This window comes from Thunnus maccoyii, chromosome 1, assembly GCF_910596095.1.
Source record: "Thunnus maccoyii chromosome 1, fThuMac1.1, whole genome shotgun sequence".
NCBI classification, from domain to species: Eukaryota; Metazoa; Chordata; class Actinopteri; order Scombriformes; family Scombridae; genus Thunnus; species Thunnus maccoyii.
The window spans coordinates 19270763-19295938 of NC_056533.1; the positions used below are offsets into that span (position 1 = coordinate 19270763).

Below are 25176 nucleotides of genomic sequence, written 5' to 3' on the forward strand. Positions count from 1 at the left end.
TGTCTAATGTCAAATGATGAAACACAAAAATGATTCATCCAGTAATGCCAGTGAAGTGTAGTGAAAGTCTTAGACTTTTTGGGCTTATTGTGGATGAATATTTCTCTTACTAATCCATGAAAATATCATACCCTAAAATAATTCAGTTTCTGTACTTGTTCCCATAAACTAAATATTATGAAACAATTTGATTTATACAGTTAGTTTAATATTTAAACGTCTCATAAGTAGATCCTCAGTCGCTTCAGGTGATCTCATATGCAGCAACTGACATCATCCTGTGTTCCTATTGATCTATTCTCACCCCCGTTGACTAACTTATCGACATCCTCAAGTGTATTTCCTGTCTAGACTGTCAGCAGTGTTTATGGATGGCCCTGCCCCCTGGTGACACACACACACACACACACACACACACACACACGTGTGTCAACCTCCTCTTCTTATTGATGTATCCTTTTGCTTTTTACTCCGTCCTCCTCCTCCTTAATGAATCTGGTAGGTGTTGAACTGCAGATGTTGTGCAGGGCTCAACTATCGACCGGCACTGCCGTGATGAAAGAGCTTATCCCTGGAGAGGCCAGGGTTAGGTCACACTGAATGTGTCTGTGTGTGTGTGTGAGTGTGTGTGTGTGTGAGAGAGAGAGAGAGAGAGAGAGAGAGAGTTATTGTTAAAGAGTGCATGTGTTTCTGACTGATGTGCGTGTATATCACCCCATCACTCCCTGTGTGCCACTACTAGGGAGTGATATTGAGTCCAGAGTACCAGTGTTTTTGTTTTGTGTGTGTGTGTGTGTGTGTGTGTGTGTGTGTGTGTGTGTGTGTCAGACGGTGTCACCAATGCTTTAAGAGGCTGACAGGTGAGATGTAGGTTGAGACAGGCAAATCACTGGAGATGTTTGATCTGTCTTGATTCTTGATTGACAGCCCTTTCTCTCTAACACACATACACATGCGCACACAAGCGCTCACACTTTTCTCTGTGCGAGCCTGCAGGCCCTCTGGACTCTTGTTTTTCTGCAGCTTCCTATCAAGATCTGCACTCAACTGCTAATGTCTTGTGATCCTTTGAGGGCATACAGTACTCAACACTGCTGTGTGATTTTCGCTGGCAGGCTCTCTCCGTGTCCTACGACATCATCCATTACAAACTTCCTCCTTCATTCCTCTTTACTAATTAGAGGAGATAATGCTGAACTGCGGAATTAACCTCAATTAGTATTACCTCTGTAGATCTTTCTCATTTCACCTCCTGACTCCTGTGCTGCGTTGTACATGTCCCTGGTCTATTCAGAGGGTATTTATCAACATGAGTGTGCATAAAGACTCACACACTTAATTCTTAATTTAAAGTGAGAATTAAGCCTGAAGTGGCACCAAAGAACCAACTAGAACTATTTAATGGTTGTGCTCACAGTAACACTCATGTTGTGCCACATGACTACTGTAACTAATCATGAGACATTTGAGAGCAATGATGGCAGCAGCATAATGTGTACCATCAAATCTTGGCATCCCAGCTTGTTCTTTAAGGCCAGTATGTTGAGTGTTATTCTCCACCATCTGTTTTGGTGGACGAGAGAAGCAAAGATATCTCAATAATTAAATTATCAAGGCTCGTGGTCACACTATTAGTTTATTCTCCATTGCCTTTTCCTTTTTTCTCTCACAGTTTAATATACATATTTAATATACAGTACATGGTTTGTACTTTTACTCAGAAATGTCAGAAAAAGAAAGAAGAAAATGGAAAAACAGCAGAGTGCTCGGAAGAAAGAGCAAGAGACAGAAAAGGTTAGGAAACCTGTTGGCCTGATTATTGTGTCTTTTTTCTGCAGTAGAGATAATCCCCAGGCTCAGACATGACTATTTACCTGCAAGTTGTTGTTTTTTTTCTTTAAATTTGTACTTAAACCTGTCGTGTTAGGGATACAGACTATAGGCAGGCACACCCAGCATGTCTGATGAGGAAGATAAGATAAGTAGGGAAACTCAATGGAGTGAAGAAGAGAGTGTACCAAATCTTCCTGGTAACACACTCACATACACATATACTCGCATGACAATCCATATACCTCAGTGATATAGCCATTACTGAGAATGCGTGGGAGAGGTGGATCGTTAGCTTGAACAAAGGATGAGTTTATTGTTAAGTGAGGTCTGTTTAAATGGGTTCTAACTGCTGGTGTGGCTGAGGCAGCTGTCTGGGCTTGAAATAAAGGGCAGGTTGGCAGATCCGACTGAGGCAGTTAAAGCAAAAAAACAACAAAAAAAATCCCCCTGACCAGCAACTGGATTAACATATGGGTCAACACCCAAAAACAGTTGTCAGTTTTTGTGTCATTGCTATTGTTGTGGTTTAACCCACTCAGTCTGTAACTGTAGGAGGAAGCATTGATGCACCTTGATGCACACAAACACCTGTGCGTGTGATTGTAAGCACACAGACACACTCAAATAGAAAAACAAAAAACACTAACTACTTCTCCCCCCCTCAGGCTCTTCATGAGAAGTCATTAGAAATGTGTCTGTGTGTTTTATTTTTAGCTGTGTGTGTGTTTAGGAGGGGTAGTGGAGTCTCGTCAGTCTTCAGGGTCCTCCTCTGCTCTGTCGCTCTGTGTCTCTGTCTCCAGCTGAGAGCTATGTATATTTCATAAGCCCAGGGTGCCTTTTTGTCTTAAGATGCGCTGTACCTCCCCTGCCTGTCTCTCTGCTACTCGTCAATGGAGGGAGCCATCACAGCCTCTTTTCAACTCTCCTCCACTCCTCTATCTCCCCTCACTGACAGCCACCCTCTGCTTCTCCCTCTGCTTTTCATGGTCAGATTGTCTCCCTCCTGAAGGCTCATCCCTCTTTCCTCTCTCAGCTGTGGAGGGGAGCAGAGTATAGCACATCCACCAAAGACTTGGGCTGTCAGGAAAACTCTTTCTCTCTATGTCTCTCTCCATCTTTGATTCAGTCTGTCTGTCTGTATTGTGACTCTGTAATTTCAGGGAAGGGACACTTCTTCACCTAGCGCTGCATCTCCTTTAGTTGTTGTCTTTTTATAACTGAAATGTGAGTGTTGTGACAGCAGCTAAAAAAGGTTGCACCAATGACGGGCTAGATCAGCGGTTATTTGCTATATTCGCACAATAAGTCCCCTTTTATTGTTTAGCATAGAATATTATGTCAGTATTACTGTTGTAGTCCCAATAATGGTGGGCCATTTTCTTTTGTAACATTTTCTGGGTACCTCATTGTACGTGTTTTGCAAAATCAGCATCTGTATCTCGTATTTTGTGATTAGTCCAGGATTTATATTGAAGCAACTCAACTTCTATCTCTCAACGGACACCTTAATAGTAAAAAAACTCTTCCTTTGTTTCCTGTGTACTAGCCATTTAGGATGTTAATTGTGTCTTCATATCTTTCAGGCTTGTACTGCAATCGAGGGTGCATCTGGAGCCAGTAAGGAGGTGGACTTGGGTTCAGGGGCGTCCCAAGCGGCAGGTGACCGCACTCCTTCTCGCCTAGCTACCTTGGAGCCAGAGAAAGCTGACCGAGCTGACCGCCCGTGTTCCAGTGAGTAACGCTCTCCCAGATGTTATTTAGTGCTTGTTTGTCTGTTTGAAGCAGTTAGTGTGGCTTGAAATAACACTGTCTGGTTACTTTTTATGGGATGTGACTGTTGGATCCATAGCAGCACATTTGTCATGTTTAATATTGCATTTCTTTATCTCATCACTCTGTGTGGCCACAAGTTGAGAGAGTTTCTCTCAGAACATACAGTAAACATACAGTAGTAATTGCTTTGGTTTAGGTATCATCATTGAAACCAACTACTAAGAGTTAGGAGGCGTCTTATCTCTGCTTCCTTTTTCCTGTGCGAGGTGTCCTCCTGACCCTGCTATGTGGTAACACAGGAAGTAGTGAGACCTCAGGGGTGAATGAGATGAGGTAACAGGCAGTGCTGACACTCAGAAGAGTGACAAGAAATGTCTTATGAGTTCTTTTTTTCATGCTTGTGCTGTCATGTTTTCTAACATCTCATCCTCTTGTAACTCCGCCACCACCTTTTCCATTTTATTTTATCTCTATATACCCATAATACCTATCATCCTCTTAACCAAACTAAATTAACTCTCTGTTTTCCGTCAGTTCAGCCTACATGCTGCTGTGTAAGACTAGGACAGACAGTAATGATTCAACAGTAATGATCTGATCTCATCGGCACCATTGACTGCATTATTTAATATCAACTGTACTTAATGATAAAGCAAACCAGCCAACCCAACCTGCCCACAAGACTTTCAAACACCTGTGCACTGACATTCATCTATGTTCACAAACAGTCATATCTTCTTCATCTACACAGTATAGTCTTCAGTCAGATAGATGAATAAGTGGGCTGTTGGAATGCTGGTGAAGGACAGGATGGTAGGGATGAGGCTGAGAAATGAGGTGGAAGATGTCATGATGAAGCAGGAATGGACTCAAAAAAATCTGACGTGTGTGTGTGTGTGTGTGAGTATGCCCCGAGGGAGGCCATCACTACATTGGGTTTTGGAGCTCAGTGCGTTTATGTGGAAAGTGCTGCTGTCTCCTCTTATCAGTGCACATAGACTGCCTTTTCACTTGGTATCTATTCCCTCTCTCTCTGTCTTTCTTTTTCTCTTTTACACGCAAACATTTTACGCTTATGAATTGTATAACTGTATATTGTAAATCTAATTTTTTAACTCTCTACCCTTCTGTTGCTCCTTCTCTTTATATCTCTATTCCACTGCTCTATCTTTCTCTCCCCTATCTGTCTCTCTTGCTCACCGCTCCCTTTAGCTCAGGCCACTTTCTCTCTCTTCTCTAAGGCTATTTCTGTTTAGCCGTGAGGGCCCCCCTTACGTTTGCAGAAACTCATCTCAAGCTCTCTTTCCAACTGAACCCACACACACACACGCACACACACACACACACACACACACACACACAAACACACACAAGCTCAACCACAACTCACTCACTAGCACTTGGTTAAACAGTCATGACAAAGAGGGCCACCGCACATCCACAGACACACGCACGTACAAGCGAAAGACTGAATGTTCCTCCCAGTGGTCTAGTGTGGGTTGAGAGCAGGGGTTTCATGAGTTATTTAAGCACTCTCCATCATACGTGTTGCTCTGCGGCTCTCACTGCCATGACACGGCCCATTTCCTCCGCTCAGGCTGGAAACGTGACACAATACACGCTTGCGGTCTTCTCACAGAAAAGAGTAAAGAGGCACACAATCAGTCATGATCTTAGGACTGTTGGGTTTAAATCATTAATTGGGTCCCTACAGTATGCAACAGCTAGATTGAAGCTATAGGTAGAGGCTGATGATTTGAGACAGTTGTTGTCAAATGCATGCTGCTGGATTTTAATCATGCATGTGTGTATGTTTAATGGATTAATGGTCACAGCTCAGATTTAAATTTTTGCTTTGACCATAGGTATACAGGGAGAGGGAGGGGTTGCACTTTCACGCTGCATGCGGTATAGGTGATTAAGTGGTATGTTAGTATGTCACAGAAAGTGAAGGAGATTTATAACAAAACACATTCAGATCAAAAACAGTTTCCAAAATATAGAAAAGAGATCCCCATATCTCATTCAAAACATCCAAACATATTGCGGCCTATCATGAGCCCCTATCTGACAGGAAACAAGCTAGAGTGGGGAGGATGTGACATCTGGGCTTACCACGATGTGTTTCAGGCCTGTGGACCTGTGAGTACATTTGCTGAACACTTCACACACGAGCAGTCACTCAGGCTCAAAACAACCACACAGACAGTACATCATTATCAAGGACCAAGGTAAACCTCCCGCCTAACCAATCTGCTCAGACATCTAATGAAGGGAGGGACACACAGGACTAATATAAAGGTGAGGACATTTGTACTATTTGTGCCATTATCCCTCTCTTTGGGTGCACTATCGCGACATCTATCAACTCTCACCTCTCGTTTGAATTTAGCTTTTCTCAATTTTTATTCTGTCCCTGTTCCACTGTTTCATCACTTCTCAATCTCAGTCTTGTCATATGGAGCAAATGTGTTTAGAGATATGCATGTTTATGTTTGTGTCTACATATGTGTGTGTGCCTGGGCATGTATTTGTCTCAGAATTACACATGCTGACAATGTGATTATCACAAGATAAGCTGTGAGTGTGTTTTGATTGCAACGGCACAGCTGGACTTGGCAGACTTGGCAGTCTTGTGTGCCTGGCTGCTGGCCAGTTCAATACAATTACAATTACCCACCGAGGGAGCATGGAGCACCACTGCACCACCACTGAAGATGGGCTGTGGGTGCTGGCTGGGGCACGGTGGGGGAGGGGGTTGGTTGGGTATTAACACTGTCTGGCAACCACATTTGCTTAGGAAGAGGATCGATGTCTTAGCTGTTGCTTTAGCCGCTGTGGTTAACATTTCACATTAAGAGTCTTGCATGGAGAACACAGCAGTCAGGCTCAATCCGCAAACCATGCTACATGAGCACATACACGCATGCAGGCTGTCCGTGTGAGAGGGTGATTACAGCTGCCCTTCCTACCACCTTTTGTCCAGAGAACAGCAGGTGGAGGGATGAGGAGGAGGAGCAGTGCACAGGTGGAATAGAGCTGAGAGATGACAGGAGCAGTGTGCAGTGAGGTGGTGAAGGAAGGCATGGTGGTTGATACAAGGACTCTGAATAGAGAGACAACAGGGGATGTGTTTGAAGAGAGAGATCGGAGGAGGTGACAGAAGAGGCATGGAGAAGAATGCCACTGCTTGCTTCCCTCCTCCGCTCTCTTCTTTTCCTCTTGTCTTTTGTCCCCCTCAGTAGGGATGGCGGGAGGGTGGGCTAACTTCGAATGACAGTGACAAGCTTGCCACCGCTCCCATGAAGCACAGCAGATGGAAGTGTGTGTGTGTGTGTGTTTGTGTGTGTGTGTGTGTGTGTGTGTGTGTGTGTGTGTGTGTGTATGTGTGATTAAAATGCCACTAGAGACCAGGGTATACCGAGTCTCTTGGCAGCGCCACATTTGGCAGAGCGCCACCTTGCTGCCCTCTTTTTCCAGCCCAGCAGAGTGGGCGTTGAGGTGTGTGTGTGTGTGTGTGTTAAGTGAGGGGAGACAGTTTCAACAAACAAATATTAATTCACAGTGTTCCCATTGTCTGCTCCATTATATCTTTTCTTCAGGGGGCAAACGCTCTGGATGGCCTGCTCGGCTGTTTTTTCACCCATCTATTTGAGTAATTCAGTAATGTAATGATCACAGGATTTTTTGAGAAACAGAGCTCTGTTCTGCAGTGTGGCGCCAGTCCTGGCGGGCATGGGGGAATTAGTCAGGAGACAGTGGGTTTGGCACTATGCCACAGTTATTAGCCACTCACAGGGTGGGCACGGGGTTATGCCCCAACTCAATCACTCACTGTGTATGCATGTGTGTGTTTAATGTGTTTGTTTGTGAGAGTGTGTGTTTGTGCATGTCTAGCGTTTGAGTCAGGATTCTCCTCTGGTCACACTGACCTTATTGTGCAGTCACTCCTGGTTGATTTGTACCCTTTCCAACACATTCCTCTCTCCCAAAGGCTGAGAAACAGGCTGTTAACCCCCTCTCCCCCCTCACTTTCTCTCTCTTTCTTTCCCCCTCTCACTCTCTCTCTCTCTCTCTCTCTCTTCTTCCCTCCGGATGGGTTTGATTTAGTGACTGTGGTTTTCCATCCAGAGCCTGGGAGCCAGAGAGAGTAGACTCAGGGAGAGACCTATAGATTCACAGCCAGCGGAGCACGTCATTACTTGGCCATAGCTCATCAGCAGATACATCAGCAGGCTGGAGCGCTAATAGATGCGAGCTGTCGCTGTTCAGGAAGTAATAAACCTCTCTTCATTTCATCCCCTTAATTATTTCCTTCTCACGGATTGCATGAATTGCACTAAACAATGATAGCAAATAGCATCCCAGTGTGTGTTATGATACTTAGCATATTGCAGCGTATTTGGCTGCATCATACTATATATATACATATAAAATTCAACTTTGTGCAACACGGATCAAAGAATTCTTCTTTTGGACTTGGGAGAAGTTATATTTAGACATTGTTGAGGCCACCCGCTCTGAGGTTAAAGCTCAGTGTAGAGCAGTGAGGTCAGGTTACAGACATGTTTCAGCAGTAGCCCTCAAAAGGATGACCATTTAGTGAGAAACCCCCAGACTCTGACCTTTGCCCTCAGTGTCACTAGGAAACAGGTGTTCGAACAGGATTAAGCCTGGCTGCCTTCACACTCTGAACTGGCTGCAAGCTGTGTTATGTTTGTATCTGTCTCTTTTTATTTGCAGCAGATGGACAAAAATAAGAAAATCTTACAACTTAGGGATGTTCAAGAAGGATGTTTTATACAGAGGAAAATGTTTGTATTAGTGCTGTATATTATTTAATATTTGATTACTTCCTTTCTTTTCATTTTCCTTGTTCTCTTGTGTTTTCTCCTCTCTTCTCCTTACCTTCCTTTATATCTCTTTTTCTCTCCCTTCCTTTCTGCAACCCCATGACTTCAATCATCCCTTCCTCCCACCCAGCCTCCCTGTCTCCACTTCCACCCTCTCTCCCCCCTTTCTCTCTGCTCTTCGATCCCTTGCTCCCTCTCTCCTTCCTTCCCTCCCTTTCAAACTGTCCTCCACTATCAGGCGACTTGGCTGAGGCTAAGTGCTTTTTGCTGTCTTTTTGCTGTGCTTTTTGCTGTCAGCCTGTCAGTGGGAGGCATGGGTCGCACTGTCACATGCTCTTTGCCTCCCCTCTGTTAACCCCCCCCCCCCCCCACCCCCCCACCGGCACTCTCTCCCAAGACCCTCGGCTTTTATTTTTCCTCTCTCATTTGTCTGCCTTTTCTTCCCCATTTCGCCTTGCTCTTACCTGAAACTGTGCTCCTTGACTTGTCTCTCATATCGCTCTCTCTCCGGTTTCCTTGCCAACGGCACTTTCAGGAACATGATGAAGAAGAGCAGCAACAGGAGACGCCCCTCTCAACATAACAACCATGCACACACACACACACACACACACACACACACACACACACACACACACACACACACACACACACACACACACACACACACACACACACACATATACACACACACATGCATGCATGCACTAACAGAGACACACATCCATGTAAATGACTCCAGGTGAGGTTGTATTGTTTGCCCAGCTGCTCCTGCTCTCCTGTTCCATAGTAAACCAGCAGGCTGCATGAAAATCAGCTTCCTTTACACAAAACAGTTCTCTGCTCCTACTTGTCTTTTTAGTCTTTTTTTTATCTTTATTTATTTATGTATTTATTTATTTTATTTATGTATATGTGTGTGCTTGTTGCTGCACATTACACTCAAAGGGCATCTAAAGGTTATACTATTTGCATGCATGTTTTTTCAGGCTCATTTACAGCCATATTCCTATTCCCATGTAAGTCTGTGTATGTACCTGTATATGTGTGTGTGCTACTTGAGGCTTGTAAACAGTATCTTTTTCAAGCCACATGATGGCAATACTGAGTCCCTTCTTTAAAGGAATCCTTCAATTCCACCCCCCTACAAGCCACTGTTCACTCACATGCACACTTACACACATGCACACACATACACACACGCAGCCCTCTTTAGTCTGAGTTAGCCCAGGCTTGTGTAAGGTGACAGAGTGCAGTGAATAATTTAGTCCCGGCCATGTTAATGGCTGACAGCGAACATGGCCTCTCTACTTTGCTGTTGGCCCATTACTAGTACATTCTGTTTCACTCTCACTCTTTCTTCTTCTCTCTGTTGTCCTCTTTTTTTCCTACATTTGCCATTTAAGGTATTCTGGTGACAGCATCCAATTGTCAATTTTTTTCACATCACATTTGTATCATTGTGTTGAGTTAAAAAAGGGAAAACTACACACAGTTACTCTTCAATAGGAAATTAAAATTTGATTACAATAAATATTTCATGGACTAGATTAACTCATAGTCTTATATCAAACAGAGCCTTCTGGCTCTTGAATAAGCTTGATAAATACATAAAGGCATATCTAATAAACAAATATACAATATACTATATAAATGGGACACCTTTTCTTGTGGTTGAACACCTTCAAAATGTTGCAATAAGGCCTCTTTTCTGGCCTTATTTACATTTTCCTTCATCCACCCACAGTATACAAATATATCATTTTAAGATTGTAATAATGTACATTAGATTAGCCTATCTAATAGCATCTTTCTGAGCAGAGCAATTTAAAAACCCCTATGTGATCAGCCACTAATAGAAGAAACTATTTCCAATTACCTGACAGAAATATTTCTTGAAATTACTTCTTTCAGCTTCCCTGACCTTATTATTGCCTCTTCCTGCTACCAACAGTCACTCAAAGCAAAAGAATTAGACACATCTTTTGATTTTGCAAGATGAAATATGAGAATTTTTCCTGGTGCCAAGGGCAGCCCAAGCAGTTTTATTGGGTGGCAAAACTAGTGGCAGGAAAGTTCTTAGCACTGATTTGCATTCACTCTTAAAGTCATTATGACTTTAATAACATTAGATGACTATATATTCATTATTCATCACTTATAGTAATCTCTTGACATCATCCAGCATTGTTAAATTTTGTGACTCACTAGCTCGCCTTCATGTAACTCTATTTTCCTCTTCTCATATACTGTACTTGACTTGCAGTCTCTGCTTTTCACCTCATCTTCTCATTTCACGCCCTTCTGTCCTAATTTTCTAAAAAAAAAGACAAAACAGTTGAGCAGATACACAGGAAACATGTGTGTGTGTGTGTGTGTATGTGTCTGTCTAGGCCCAGTCAAGCACTATTAATGTTATGATTGCCACTCTGGGCTGCAGTACTCCGTGTGTGACGTGGGTGAAGAATAATATGACCCTAACACTAATGCAATCACATACACTAAGCAAATTATAGCTCCATCCTTCCCTGTCTCTCTCTCGCTCCTCATTTCTCTCTCTCTTAATTTAACCATGAGGACGTTACATGTGGTGTACGTGGTTTCCAGCTTGTACAGCCTACAGTATGTGTGTTTTCGTAGGCCCTGCCTCGCTCCATTTTTCTCTCTGATACGATCAGTATGAGTGTGTTTGGGGCAGTAGGAGCCATGGAGCCTGGCCTGGCAGGCTGCAGTGGCACAGAGGTCTGGCCAGACTCAGGCAGGCTCAGGCGGGATTGGGAGTGACGTGTCCGTGGGTGAGACACCCCCTAGTTGGGACTCCCCACCAGCCTCTCTGGCTCCAGCCTGGCTGATAGAGTCCAGCTGGGCGTGGAGAGGAGGTGCTCCATCTATCTCCTGGGCTGCTCTCTCCTCTCTTTCTCTCGAGCATCTGTCTGTCACATCAAAGTGCTTGTCTCCTTATTTCTGCATTCCTCTTTACCTCTGCTGTTCTCACCACTTCTTGTTGCTACAATTCATCCATTAGCTCTTTCATTCTCTCTACCCTCCTCTCTCTCTCTCTCCTGCTGCTTGTTTCTTTCTTACCACAGCATATCACACATATACTCTTCCTCCTCCTCTTCCACCTCTCTGTCTCACACTCCCACACACACAAACACATCCAGAACCCTTGAAGTGGGGTCATGATTGAGGCGTGCTGTTAATTAGCCGGCAGTGGTTGTTGTAGCAATGCGATGGTAGGGTGTAATTAATTAGGTGGCATGTGCACAGTGGGAGAAAAAGAGGGAGAGGAGGGATGGAGTGAGAGCGAAATACCGGCTATCAGTCCTCCTTTTATCCTCTAAGCTCAGATGAGTTCCCCTAATGAGAAAAAATGAGATGCTCCCAACCAGGGAAGAAAGCATTTTGTCCTTTACATGTTCGCGCTGCCTCTCCTCTGCTTGTCGTTCTGTCACTGCCTTGTTCTCTTTTCATCTGCCTATCACATCCAGGGTATTGCCAGTGGGGTGCCAGTGAGTTGGAGTCACCAGCCAAGATCTCCCACAGTAGAATGAACATGCAGCCTTCAGGACATGTCCACGCATGCATACAGTGCTGACAGCTATACACTACCACAAAGCAGAGATGGTATATAGCAGAGAATAGCGCACAGTTTTGTGCATTTGTGAGTGTTTAAGGCTTTTTGAAATATCCTATTGTGGTGGCCACTGTTCTACTGTTTGTGTGCTGCTGGTGGTGGTTTTGTTTATGAGGAAAATGAGTGAGAAAGAGAAAGAAATAGATAGATGGAGTGATCTCAAAAAGGCATAGAAAATGTGGGAGGGAGGCAAGAGGTGCACAAACACTCAAAGCTCTATTGATCCTCTCGTCAGTTCAACACTCACTCCTTCACCTCATTCTGTAGCTCCTCTGTCTGTATATGTGTATGAACATCTGTCTCTTCAGCTGCATGTGTGTGTGTCTGTGTGTGTGTGTGTGTGTTTGTCAAAGGCCTAACCACAGTGTGATGTATCTGTTTACAATAATGGCAGACAATCTCAACTGGTGTCAACCTGTCCGCTTTAACAGCATCATGCATATTTAGAGTCACATAATGCCCTGCCCTTCCACCACTCTCTTTCTGCCTAACATTTGAGTAGACACACAAATGCACACAGCACAACCCACACACACACACACACACACACACACACACACACACACACACACACATCACTTCCTAGTGTAAACTGATATTTTAATGGCTGCCTGGTCTGTCCTGTCCCGTCTTGTGTGACTGAAACTGTCCTAGGTGACAGGTTTATGGACAGTTTGGCAATGTCAGCGCAGAGGGACAGCTATTTACAGCCTGACGTTAGACACTTCGGACACTAGCAGTTAGCATAAATCCCCTATTGGGATCATCCAGTGGACAATGCACATTGTTAATGGCACTCCAATATAAACTGTCAAATGCACAAACAAATATTCATACAGCAGGTGATCACTGTCAACCACTCAGTCCTTTTTAACCTTGTTAATAATCCCCTCCACATACCTCACAAGCAAACGTCACACACATGCTGTATGATCTGTATCTCAGTTATTTACGGCCTTGTGCAACCGGCACTCGCTTTTCCTCCCTCCGTCTCTCGTCCCCTTCAACTATCATTTAGCTTTACGAGGTGTCCTAAAAGAAGCCCTAGGTGCGCACCCCTCCCTACTCCCCTTTATGTCGGAGATATTGATATCCTCCATAAGTCAGACAGGCCTCTCTCTGTTACTGAGGAGAAATTGATGACAGGAGGGTGTGACAAGAGGGGAGTAGAGCTGGCAGGGAGTTATAAGAGTTTGGCTGTGTATGTATTGGAGTCTGTGTTTGTGTAAGATGAGGCCTCTACAAGTGTGCACTGCATACAAACAGACTTATTAAGGGGAAGAGATGAGTTGGTTTGGCGAGGCTGCAGGTTAAGCAAAGGAGAAGACCACTAATCAAGTAAAAACAGAGAGAGAGAGAGGGAGAAAGAGATGTGGACTGATAGGGAGAAGGCAGATCTGTTTCTTTCTTTATTAGCTTTCCCTCTGTGTGTGATACCGTTGCTATAAACAAGAGGTCAGCTGAAGAGTGGCTGTTTATAAGGTCCATCTCTCAGAGTGAGCATATCAAAAAGCCTATGAAATCCTGATCAGCCTGCTGCGGTTTGTGTGTGTATGTGTGTGTATTTGTGTTTGCTTGTGTAGTTGCGTTAACCAACAGAGCTATTAGCAACCATCTGTCTCTAACTCTCTAACAGGAAGATCAGAACCTAACTCGCTTTGCATTGCGTGTTACGCTGTATTCTGTATGTGTGTATTTGTCTGTAACTGCATTTACTTGTGTGTATGTAGATGCAGAAGCTGCAGTACAGTACAGCCTACCTTCCAACAGCATAGCGTTCTTATTATCACGGAAACACACCTGGTCATCGTTCACCATAGAGCTTATGCTTACGTTGCTCTGTGTTTTTGTGCAAACTGCATTAGCATACTAGTGCAGATTAGAGTAATCTCACATGAAGAGATACTAAGTCACCTTCACCATGTGGTTGGTCCAAGGTTGAGTAATGCTAACTTGCTTGGCACAAAGAATTTTGTTTCTTCAGATGTGGTTAAATGGTACGATTAGTAAATTTGTTTACTGTGTGAATTTTCTTTTTTGTATACTTTGTGTGCCTGTGTGTGTGTTTAAGTGTTTGTGCGCTCTGACTGCATTTTTTTCCTATTCCTGTGGGGATAAAGAAAAGGTTTGTTTGATTAATTAATGCTGTTAGACATGAATGTAAATGATCAAAGGAGCACATTTGCATTTTGTGTTTAATTATTCATGAGCTGCGATTGCTCATGAATTAGGACACCTGTGAGGGCCTTCTCCTCTCAAGCTCAGACACTCACTCATGCACACATGCACACATACACACACTGGCTCACACAAGCACATCCTGGGATATGACCTGGTGTGTTTAACCAGGCCTGCTCGTCACCCCTGTCTGTGTGCGCTGCTGTGCGCAGGGATGCAGGTCACTGCAGGTTCATGTCGGTATTATTAGGTTATGTTGCCGGTCTGACTGGGGTTCAAACGTTCTGATTAGGTTACTGCGTAGCGCTAAAGCTCAAACTGTCACCCTGACTGTATGATTCATCTCCATGGAGACAAGAGAAAAGCTCTGATCTAATTACCCATACTGCTGCCATCTCAGACTTGAGGAGAGGGCTGGGTGGCGTGAATAAGGCGAGAGGAGCAAGAGGCGGCACATAGAGGTTGTAAAAAGACGAATAGTGGTGGAGGAGGAAGAAAATCAAGTGCAGAGAGAAGAGCATGATCTGATGCTAACAATAGAGAGCTTGATAAAAGCAGGTATTATTGTCTTCTGTCTTCCTCTTCTTCCTCATCTCTCCCCTCATCATCAGCAGCATCCAACTGCTGCACAAATGGGCCCTTGTTGCCATGGATATGAGCAATGGTTCTCCTGTTCTGCTCGATGGGGCTCAGTGATAAACGGCGGGTTGTGAAGGAAGTTAATAATTTATCCCGGGGAGGGAGCGACCGTTCTGGGGAGCGTTACCTAGCATAATGGGTTAAGTGCAGCGATTGCTTCGTGCCGAGCAATAGACTCACAGGAGGTGATATATAAAAAATGAATAAAGGCTGAGTGGAGCCTGCTGGGAAGGAATTGTCAGGGGAGCGTGTTGGTGTGTACGTGTGAGGCGGGGGGTTGGCGTTGTGTTTTGGGAAGAAGGCTTTGTCGTTTCTTGAAGTTATAGGATTGTCAGGTAAAGAACAGTTGATACTTAATAGAGCTTCCTCCAGGCTTTCAGTAAAGATCTCCTCCCACTCTGCTTTTACTAGAAATGAAAAACAGCTCAATATGCATTGGGCTTTGAAGTGTGACAACAGCAGTGACAGATGAAGCTGCTGCAGAACAGAGGTGGAGGGCCTTGCTGTCATAATCAATGAGTCATTGACACTTATACAGAAATACAAAATATATACATCGACCTCTCCTATTCCTCATTATCTGAAAGTACATGTTTATTTTTCTATGACATTCATCAATGTTCTCTTTTTGTTTATCCCCCGAGAAGAGCCTGTGAAACATCTTAAGATTTGTGCTATATTGTAGATAATGTGAGTGAGAGAAACATGGTACAACAGACAAAAAAAGGGCAAGTGGGTTAAGCCCACACCTCCTCGAGCATTAACACAACACCTGCTTCACGTCTCCTTAGCAATTTATGAGGTGCTACTCTCTTAACGCCACCTTCCCTCCATCTTACACTCCCCTCTTCTCTCTTCGTTCCTCTTCATCCGTGCTATCTCTCAGATCTTGCCGTTGGAGGCTGATGGTGCGTGCCTGAGGTTACATGAGGGTCACAGTATTGTGTTAATCCTAGAGAACATATCAGATCAGCTTGATTTCATTATTGTCCCTCTGATGCCCCATACGCAGGGGCTCAAATCTACTTAGAATGATCCTCTTCTAGTGATGGAAGAAAAAGAAGCTGTAGTCTGTTATCTGCAGTGGAGCTGGAGCCCATTGTGTTGGACACTCTGCTGCGTCCTGGAGTGGATTTGGAGCATAACAGGCTTGTGTTAAAACATAGCAGAGTCTCGCATCTTTCCCCTGTACTGCCTCCCACTGATTATTTGATAGGTTTTTCAACCCTCACGTCTGGTTTGAGTCTATGCTCCTTAGGGCGTGTGTGTGTGTGCATGTGTGTGTGCGTGTGTGTGAGTGCATTATTGCCCCGTGGAATATATGACTTGTGGTTTCATTTCTTCTCCATTTTATTTCGAGTGTCTATGTTTTCCGGGAGCCTTTTTTCTCTACCTCCTTGTGGTTGATAAGTAATGCAGATAGCTGTGATGGATAATAGCACCTTACACACACTCTCAGACACACACACACATACATACACACACACACACACACACACATTAAACCTCTCTCTCTTCGCTCTGATTCAGCTGAACAGCTACGGATAGAGTCTTTGCGTGTGTGTGTGTGTGTGTTTGCATGTGTATGTGGGCACTTGTGAATTTGTGTGTGCCAACGTGCTTTATTCTACTGAAACATAGTGTGCGTTCTCAGAGAGCTGTTATGTGGATTCTCAAAACAGAAGGCCCAGTAGTGACAACGGACATCTGAGGAAGGGAGGGGGGGGGGGGGGGGATTGATAGGAAAAAAGGAAGATAGGAAGGAAAGAAAGAGACTGTGATTATTCTCTGCAGGTGGAATAAAATAACACCGCCCGGAGTTTAGTAATCACCATGTTCAAGTAAACATCAAGAAAGAGAAGGAAGGAACATGTTGAATTGTAATTTTCTTGGTGTTTGTTTTTTTAATAATGTTGTTGCCTGTAATTGCTGCAGCGGTCTTCACTCAGAACAACTGTGTGTGTGTGTGTGTGTGTGTGAGTGTCAGAGGTATAACACACTCTGGACTATAGACAGAGCTGCCATTAGCAGACTTGTTAAAGCAAGACGCTGCTGCTCTTTTCCCTCTTTGCTCTCCTGTTGTCTACTTACTCATGTCTTTATCTTTTTTATGAGCTCTCATTGTCATCACCACACAGCGGGGTTAGACAGATGCTACAGTGAGCTGTGACAGGGTCAGGCACATCCTGTACACCATGCAAAAAACATCCACATTTAAACACACACACACACACACAGCCCAGGGTTGATGTCAGAGCCCTGCAGGCACCCAACTTTTGTGTGGTACCCTAACTGATAGCTCCGTCAAACCCCCACCCTGTCGTACACATACATGTATCAGTGTGCATGCATGCACACTGATACCGCCCCCCCCACCCCCCACCCCACACACACACACACATATACATATGTAGAGACTCATGGCCCCCCCAGGTTGCCTTTGTTCCCAGCATCTGTTTCCCTCTGTGATTAATTGCAATTAGCGAGAGGTTTGAAGGCCTGTGGAAGAACACAGCAAGAGGAAAAACATAAAGATTAATGAGGGGAGGCATTCATCAGAGAGGGAGAGGATGGACAGAGAAAGAGAGAAAATGTAGAGTGAGGAGAGAGAGGTGGTGGAGGACAGAGGCATGACATGGTAAGAAGGGAGGGGTTGGGAGAGGAGGATGTGGTGGAGAAAGGAGGGATGCTCAGATGTTAATGACGTAGGAGATCGGGAGAGCGGAGGAGCGTGACATAAAGCGAAAGAGGGAGAGTGAGAGAAAGGAAAGAGAGAGAGAGAGAAAGAGAGAGCCAGTTGTCAAAGCTCAGACCACAGAGCAACACCACAGGGGACTGATTAAATATGGAAATTATAATTGCTAATTGACCTTTATTAATCAGAGCAGTGGAGGGGGGTGTATTGCGTTTTTGTGACTCTTCCCATATACGTGTGTGTGCCTGTGCCTGCCTGCCTGCCTGCCTGTGTGTGTATGTGAGATTGTGTATGTATAAGCACGCTGAAGCGCGTGTGTATGTGTGTGTTTGTACTTGACTATGTTTGTGTATGTGCGTCTGTTTGATCCCCTCATGCAGCTCTCTCTTGTCTCAAAGAGCTCTCTCATGTTTAAACACAGCGTAATGGGAGAAGCAGCTAGAATACCACACACTCACACACACACACACACACACACACACACGTAGGTACACACACACACACACACACACACACAAACTGGAGGCTGGGTGGTAATGAGAGTGTGAGTATATTATGGAGAGCTAAATAGGGTCACTGTGGAACCTCACTCTTTGGGCTGCCAGATGTGCAATCATGAATGCATGCATGCACTCTCATGTGCATGCATACAAGCAAGTCCTCTCTCTCCTTCTTTCTCCCTTTTCTCTCCTCCTACACTTTGATGTCTTCATGCTTATTATTACATTTATAAAAACCCTGACACTCTGTTTCATTCTGCATCAGAAGCATGTAGACAGGATTTCTCTGCCTCGCCTGGCTCCATGTGGATTTATTTCCTCTTGTTGTCAATGCACACTCACATCCATAATCACACACAAACACACACACACATGCGGATGTCAGTCTTGTTGCCAGATCACACAGATTTGATTAGAGAGCCCCTAAATTCATTAACTCAATGTGATTTAGCCAGCCATCATTAGAGCCACATGTAAACTGGTCTGAAGTGGTTTGATTTGGTTTCAGCTCGTGAAATGCATCAGATTCATCCTCCATGAGCTCTGCAAGTCTAAATCACTTTCAACCAGTCGCTACCCAACAGATCCATTAATCAAAAACTTTTTCAAAAACATGTGCCAACACACTGTTGGCCACCAGGAGCAGTTGAAGTTGGGTGTCTTAAAGAGTGCCTTGACAGCAAGAAAAGCAATTATGTGTGTGTTTTTTTTCTTTTTCTTCGCTTTTTCTCTTTTCCCTGCTGAGCTGTGGATTCAAGGTGGTGACCTCGTAGGTAGGTGTGCTCTCATTGCCACCTTCTGTATCTGTATTGCAAGTCAGTCGTCTGCAGCTCTGAGGGCATCTGCTGAGGCCGAGTGTCATTTCTGATCCACAAGAGACAGAGATGGGGGACTCCTCCCCTCGTAGCCCCGGCTCCTCTAATCCTGTTAGCTCAGCTCAGGATCAGACTGCCATGACTGGCCTCCTACCGCAATCACCCCCCCCTCAGGGGCCAGAGGGGCCCTAGGCCTCAAAGGGACAATTGTTGTAGGGTCCAGAGGTGATGGTGAGGGTGAGGGGTCAGCCATCAGAGGGGAAAAGATAGGACACACACATGCCTGGGCACACACAAACACACATACACACACACATTGAAAATATGCTCACAGCACTGAGGGAAAGGACTCCCTATGACTCACTCCTCAAACTGTTGTTATGTGAACATAGTGCCTGTTCTTTCCCATTTCCTCTATTCAGTCCATTTCTCACTGGGCAGCAAAAAAGCAAGGCAGTCCTCATTATAGACTGCATATAAAGATGGATGTGATGTCACCCATTGGTTTGCATTGGAGCCAATTTGAACCCCAGAGTTGCTGCTTACTGGTTACTGCTTAGTTGCTGCAGCACCATCTTTTCCGTTTGTTGCCAGGACCTTCCAAACAAGGAGTGTGGGGTGTTTCCTTTCATGCTCTGGAAACACACCCCGCTACCTTGGACCAAAGCTAACGATAACTTACTGGAAACACTGAGCGGTGCAGGCTTGTGCTAACATTAGCCAACTAACATGGTAGGTATCTTTATCAAGTAACATTAATCTCACTGAAATATTGCAACAATAGTCTGAGTCAGTGTGAGTCCCGGAGCCGAGAGGAAAACTGTCAGCTGTCAATCAGCACCCACACAGCGGACATCAAAGCTACTATTCGTCTTTTTATCTTATTAATGGAGCAATAATTTCCAAAATGACCACCAGCACACTGATTGCTCGTAGAAAAAAATTATTTACTGAAGTTGACGCTTTTTGAATGGGAGTCTGTTGGAGCTTGCATCTGGCGACCATCAGTGGTATTGCACTTTAAGGGACATCTGCATTGGCAGCAATTTCAAGCCATGGTTGTTGCAGCTTGGTCCTCACATCACTGCACACACACACACACACACACACACACACACACACACACACACACACGTACACACCATATACCATACACACACAATACACTGTGGACTGGCTCAGCCCTTTTTCCAGCATTATTCCTCTTTTGTGTTCTTAGTGAGAAGCCCATTTCTCCTTTGGGAGAGGATTGGGTGTCTTAGGAGGGCAGCAGAGCCTATCAGCTTTGACGGTGACTGTTGCCAATTTCCTCACTAGTATCCAATTGCTGAGACTCCTGACCCAAAGCAATGGAGCAAGAAGCATGGCGTTATACCTTATCTATCCAGCAGAGGGTGCTTGGCACAGTGGAGCAGAGGGTTCCTTCCTTTTGTCCTGACTGCTGACTTAACTGCTCATCTATGCAGGAATAATGGCTGAAATCAACCAGTGTACAATGTTAATGGCATTTGAATTAGAACACTTCTAAATTAATTAGGTAAGTAAAGTATGCAACAATCAAAACGTCACTGTTGATAAAGCTATGTTCCTGTAAGCAGTGGTGGGAATCGACAGACTGATTTGTTTGGTGTTATCAATCTGGGTTAGGCTCTGTTGGCTCGGGGCTTGCTTCATCTGTGTGTGAACGCATGTGTGTGTGTGTGTGTGCGTGCGTGCGTGTGTGTGTGTGTGTGTGTGTGTGTGTGTGTGTGTGTGTAAGGTTGCTTGTATGAGTGTTTGTGTGTGTGTGTGTGTGTGTGTGTGTGTGTGTGTTTACCATTGGGTAGGGAGACAGTTTGATTGAGCTCTGCGCCGTAAAGCTGTCTGTTTGCCAGACGGTTTGTCTCCTAGCCAAGACTCTGCAGCAGAGAAGAATACAATGATTATCTGTCACAAGGCAGCAGCATTCTTCATCAGTCTGGCTATCAACTGCCCTGTACAGGCCTCAGACCACACACTGAATCAGCTTCAGGACCTTTTCAACTCAGAAACTGTAAATATACTTTATTAGTTCTTTTGTCTGTGTGGTACAATGTTCTTCTACATATTTCCTTTGTGCTCGATAGAACTATTTGACATTCTCTGTTTGACTTTAAAGGGCCTCGAGGAGCACATTCACCTTACTACAGTGCAGTGAGCAAGTCTGGCTTTTGTTGTGGTTTCTGTGTGTGTGTGTACGTGTATGTGCATGCGTGCCTGTGCGTGTGTGGGCCAAGTAATAGTGTTTAGACGGGAGCGTGAGAGGAACGTCAACAACCTTTAACCTCTGGACTCATTAATGTGAGGGGTGTGGGGTGATGATGTGGCAGTGGGATAATTGGTGTATGTGTGTAGGTGTGTGTCTTTGTGTGTGTGAGTGTGTGTGTGTGTGTGCGTGTAGAACGGTGTCAGAGCAAACATGATTTATCACGTATTAGTAAGCAGAGTGGAGGAGGGCAAAGCTCTCAAAAGCCTGAGGTTACAAGATCAGGCCATAGGTCATGAGGGGTCAGAGTGCTGAGTGGATATCAAAGAGCACCCTGGGAGCTCGATATGGCCGAGCAGGGACAGATAGGCTTCCAGGGACTGCCTGCCAGACGAGAGCATGTAAACACACACACACACACACACACAGAGTCACATACCTCACTTGCAGGCTGGTGTAGGTGGAGTGTATAGAGGCTAAGGTCAGTGTGGCTGTTCAGAGGTCAGAGGTCAGGGGAAATAGCCATTAGATCAGACTGTGGATTTACTTGGTCCCACCACCACCACCACCGCCACCACCTCTCGTACGTACACAAACACAATAGGGTTACCTCTTGACAGTCTGACAACAAATATGTTCTAAAATACGCATCGAAACCAAGTGTGCTGGTACACTCAAACAGACATGCACAAGCAGACAAAGCCCCACAAAGGCAGCTAATTTCACACTGACTCTGCTGGGGCCCTGTTTGGGCACGGCTGTGAAGCACAGACAGAGAGACAGATGGTGCAGGGCTGGCAGGAGGAGTGTCTGCTGTCCTCTGTGCGTGTATGTGTGTGTGAGTGTCTATGTATGTGTTTGGCTGATTGTTTATGTGCATGCGAGCTTGTGTTCGCGCGCTCTCCTGTGTCTCCTTGCATTTTCAAACATCACTTTATACTCCACACACCAGCGGAGCGGAGGCTTTAGGCTATGCTAGCAGTGCCTCTCCTAACTGCTTCCTGTTGCCAAGCTAGGTGTCAGGATATGTTACCCCCAGCACAACCTCTATGTCTTCATAGACAGTTTTCAATCCAGTCACAGTTTTTTCTAACAGTCATTTCCCTTCTAAGAGACTGCTGAGTGGAGACTGTGCATATTAAGCACGAAAAGAACCTGTTTGAAGTTGAATGTAGCTGGCAGTGAATCAAACAAGCTCTTGTATCTTTGTGTTTTGCTGGAGGTATTGTTTTCTGTTGCACTGTTCATATATACATTCGTGTATCCATGTCTATGTGTATCTGCGTTGGGGTGTGCACGTGTGCTTACTGAAATTGAAATGACTGGTTGCCATGATAGCTTGTGCATAGCTAAAGCTTGTTAGTGTGCTTGGCTTGGCTGAAGTGGAGCCAGCGGGTGAAGGAAGGATGGAAAAGAAGAAGTGTTAGTGAAGGAGTGAAGGAACAGAGATGAAGGCAGAGTGGGGCATAGCAAGGAAAAATACATGGCAATAAACCAAGAGGATAATGAGGAGAGGCACAGAAATAAATACAAATGGATGGGTAGAGGCAAACATTAAAGTGGAGAGGGGATGATGAATACAGGTGGTGCTTGCAAGCTGTTTTAGCAGGCAGCAGCCAGAGGCAAGACTAATGGGCTAATGGACAAGTTGACAGATAGGGAGACTGACTGACTAGCTGACTAGTAGTGAGGCTGACAGACGGCCAGACGGATAGATGGACAGGCTGATAGCCAATGAGCCAACCAGGCAGACAGGGAGCCAGTGTCATCCCACAGTGGGAGAACAGGAGGAGCGAGAAGGGTTCATATTCCCCAGGACAGGTGGCAGAGACATGCCACTGCTGCCACCTGGCACTCACTAGCATGTGTCCTTCTCTCCCTTTTCTTCCTCTGAGCCACAATATTGCTATCAGCTCTTGACCCAGTCTTCCTCCAGAGCCCCTGCTGTGGCAGTATAGCAGATCCCTGTTATTTTCCCCCAGTTTGACTCACTTAAAGGACAGAGAATCCCCTCTTCTGAAGGCTTCACCCTCCCCGGTGTGGGGCGAATAGGCCAGGCAGGCAAAAGGCAGCATGTTAGCGATTAGTGATTACGATCCTCCAGCCTTCCTTGGGCTCAGAAAGGCATGCAGGTAAGCCCTCTGTCCCCATCAGTCAAGGCCAGGGCTGTGTGGGCAGGTGGGATGGGATGCGGGGGGAGGGGGGGGGGACCCGCTCTGGAGGCTGGACTCTGACTCCCCCAAGTAGCAGAGGCCACCTGCTCCCATTCACCGCTCCAGAGCCCTGTCTGACCACAGCCCCGCTAGCACCATGCAGGCTAATTAAACTCAGTGTGGCACATACACTCTTACTCCCACTCACACTGAGAGACACACACGCCAGCTCGTATCAACTGTGCGAATTTAATAACACAAATAGAGACACACACAAAGAAAAATTCACCCACACTCTCTGGATGGGAAGAAGAAGTGTGGAACGCAAACATTTTATAACATAGGAAGAGAAACAATTGTATTCCTGGGTACACACAATAACACACACACATACACACACACAGACTTCATGCTGCCAACAGACTGTCCCACTTTAGAGTAGGAGTGTTCTATTTGGCGTCCACCCACAGCTCTCCTCCTGTCTCTGATCTCACTGCAGCATTTTCCATGGTCCCTCAGCATACCGGGAAGGACAATGCCACTGATGTTATGAAGACAGAGCCTTCAGTGACTTCACATGGATACTGCTGGACAAAGCTTTTCCACTTATCTCTTATTCGTCTGCTATTGTTTCCATATTATGGCAGAACTGTAGCAGGAAACAAATCTCATGATAGCAGAGCAACACGTATTCATTCCCCTGTTGATTCTCATGGAAGTCACACTTTGAAATCATCGTTCATTCTACTTTATAATTATTTTGTTTGTTTGTTGTTTTTTTTTTATTTTTTTTTATTTTTTTTGTATAATTCATTTAATAATACTAGCAACTTTACTTTTAACACGTTTGGCTTCTTAACTTAATGCCAGGCTTATTAACTCGATGCAACATTCACCTTGTGTGTTTCAATATGACTTTACTTTATGTAGACAGTGTGTTAGGTATGTTCTGCACGTTTGCACTTATAGATTTCAAACCTGCGATATTAAGTCATCTTTTTTTTTTGCATTTTGTAGAAAAAAAGCAGAAAGAATGATTTCTGCAGGGAGAGAATGAAAAAGATTAAGTTTGGAAAAGTTAATGGAGAATTGAACATTTTGCAAAGAGGGAATAGAGAGGGGGTGAATATTTTGGGTTGATGAAGAGTGTGTATGTGTGTGTGTGTGTGTGTGTGTATTTGTGTATATGTGCATGAGGAAGGGAGAGGCAGACAGGCACAGAAAGCTAGGAGACAGTGGTGATGAGGGACTTTGAGAGGTGTGACTGTTCCCTAAACTGATTTAGGGCCCAGCCCTCTCAGACCCCCACAGCTTCCAACATGCCACAGGGAGTTGTCCCATAATCCTCTGTTCCAGGTAAACAGCTTTCTTCCTCCAAAAAGCCTGGACCCATCTCCTGCGCACACACACCATCAAAAGCTCTCCTTTGCATATGCCTTTAAACCTCCTCCTCGTTTAAAGCTCAGGGCCCCTTATCTGTAATGGAACTCGCTGATGCACAAATGCTGTTCTGTAATTGGTGCGAATTAGCCTGATATTTGTTGATTTGTGGCTGATGAGGTGCTTAAACAAACATCAGAGTATCAGTGTTTGTCTAGTCTGTTGCTGCCTTCCATTTATCTCTGGTTGAGGTCGTGCTAGATGAAGTATTTCTGTGCGGTTTCATATCTCCATCACTAACATCTTATTAAACAAGAAAATATATAATATTACCATGGAAACAATACTTAAGCAGAATACATTCCGCATGTAAACATGTCCTCTTCTGGTGAGGTTATACAAGGCCATTCAAGCTGTACCTTCACTATGTTGGCCTTGATTTTCTAGTGTTAATCTGCACAGCTGCGTGATGGGCAAAGCTGCGCTCTCCTCAGTT

General features: G+C 44.8%; 1 protein-coding gene across 1 annotated transcript in view; it reads left to right on the forward strand.

Moving 5' to 3' along the window:
- The window catches only part of gse1b (Gse1 coiled-coil protein b), a 171041-nt gene that overhangs the window by 50136 nt on the left and 95729 nt on the right, over window positions 1–25176 (forward strand). Inside the window, exon 2 of the mRNA XM_042411230.1 lies at window positions 3417–3564. Within this exon, the coding sequence (XP_042267164.1) occupies window positions 3417–3564 (148 nt within the window). The remainder of the gene's footprint in view (window positions 1–3416; window positions 3565–25176) is intronic.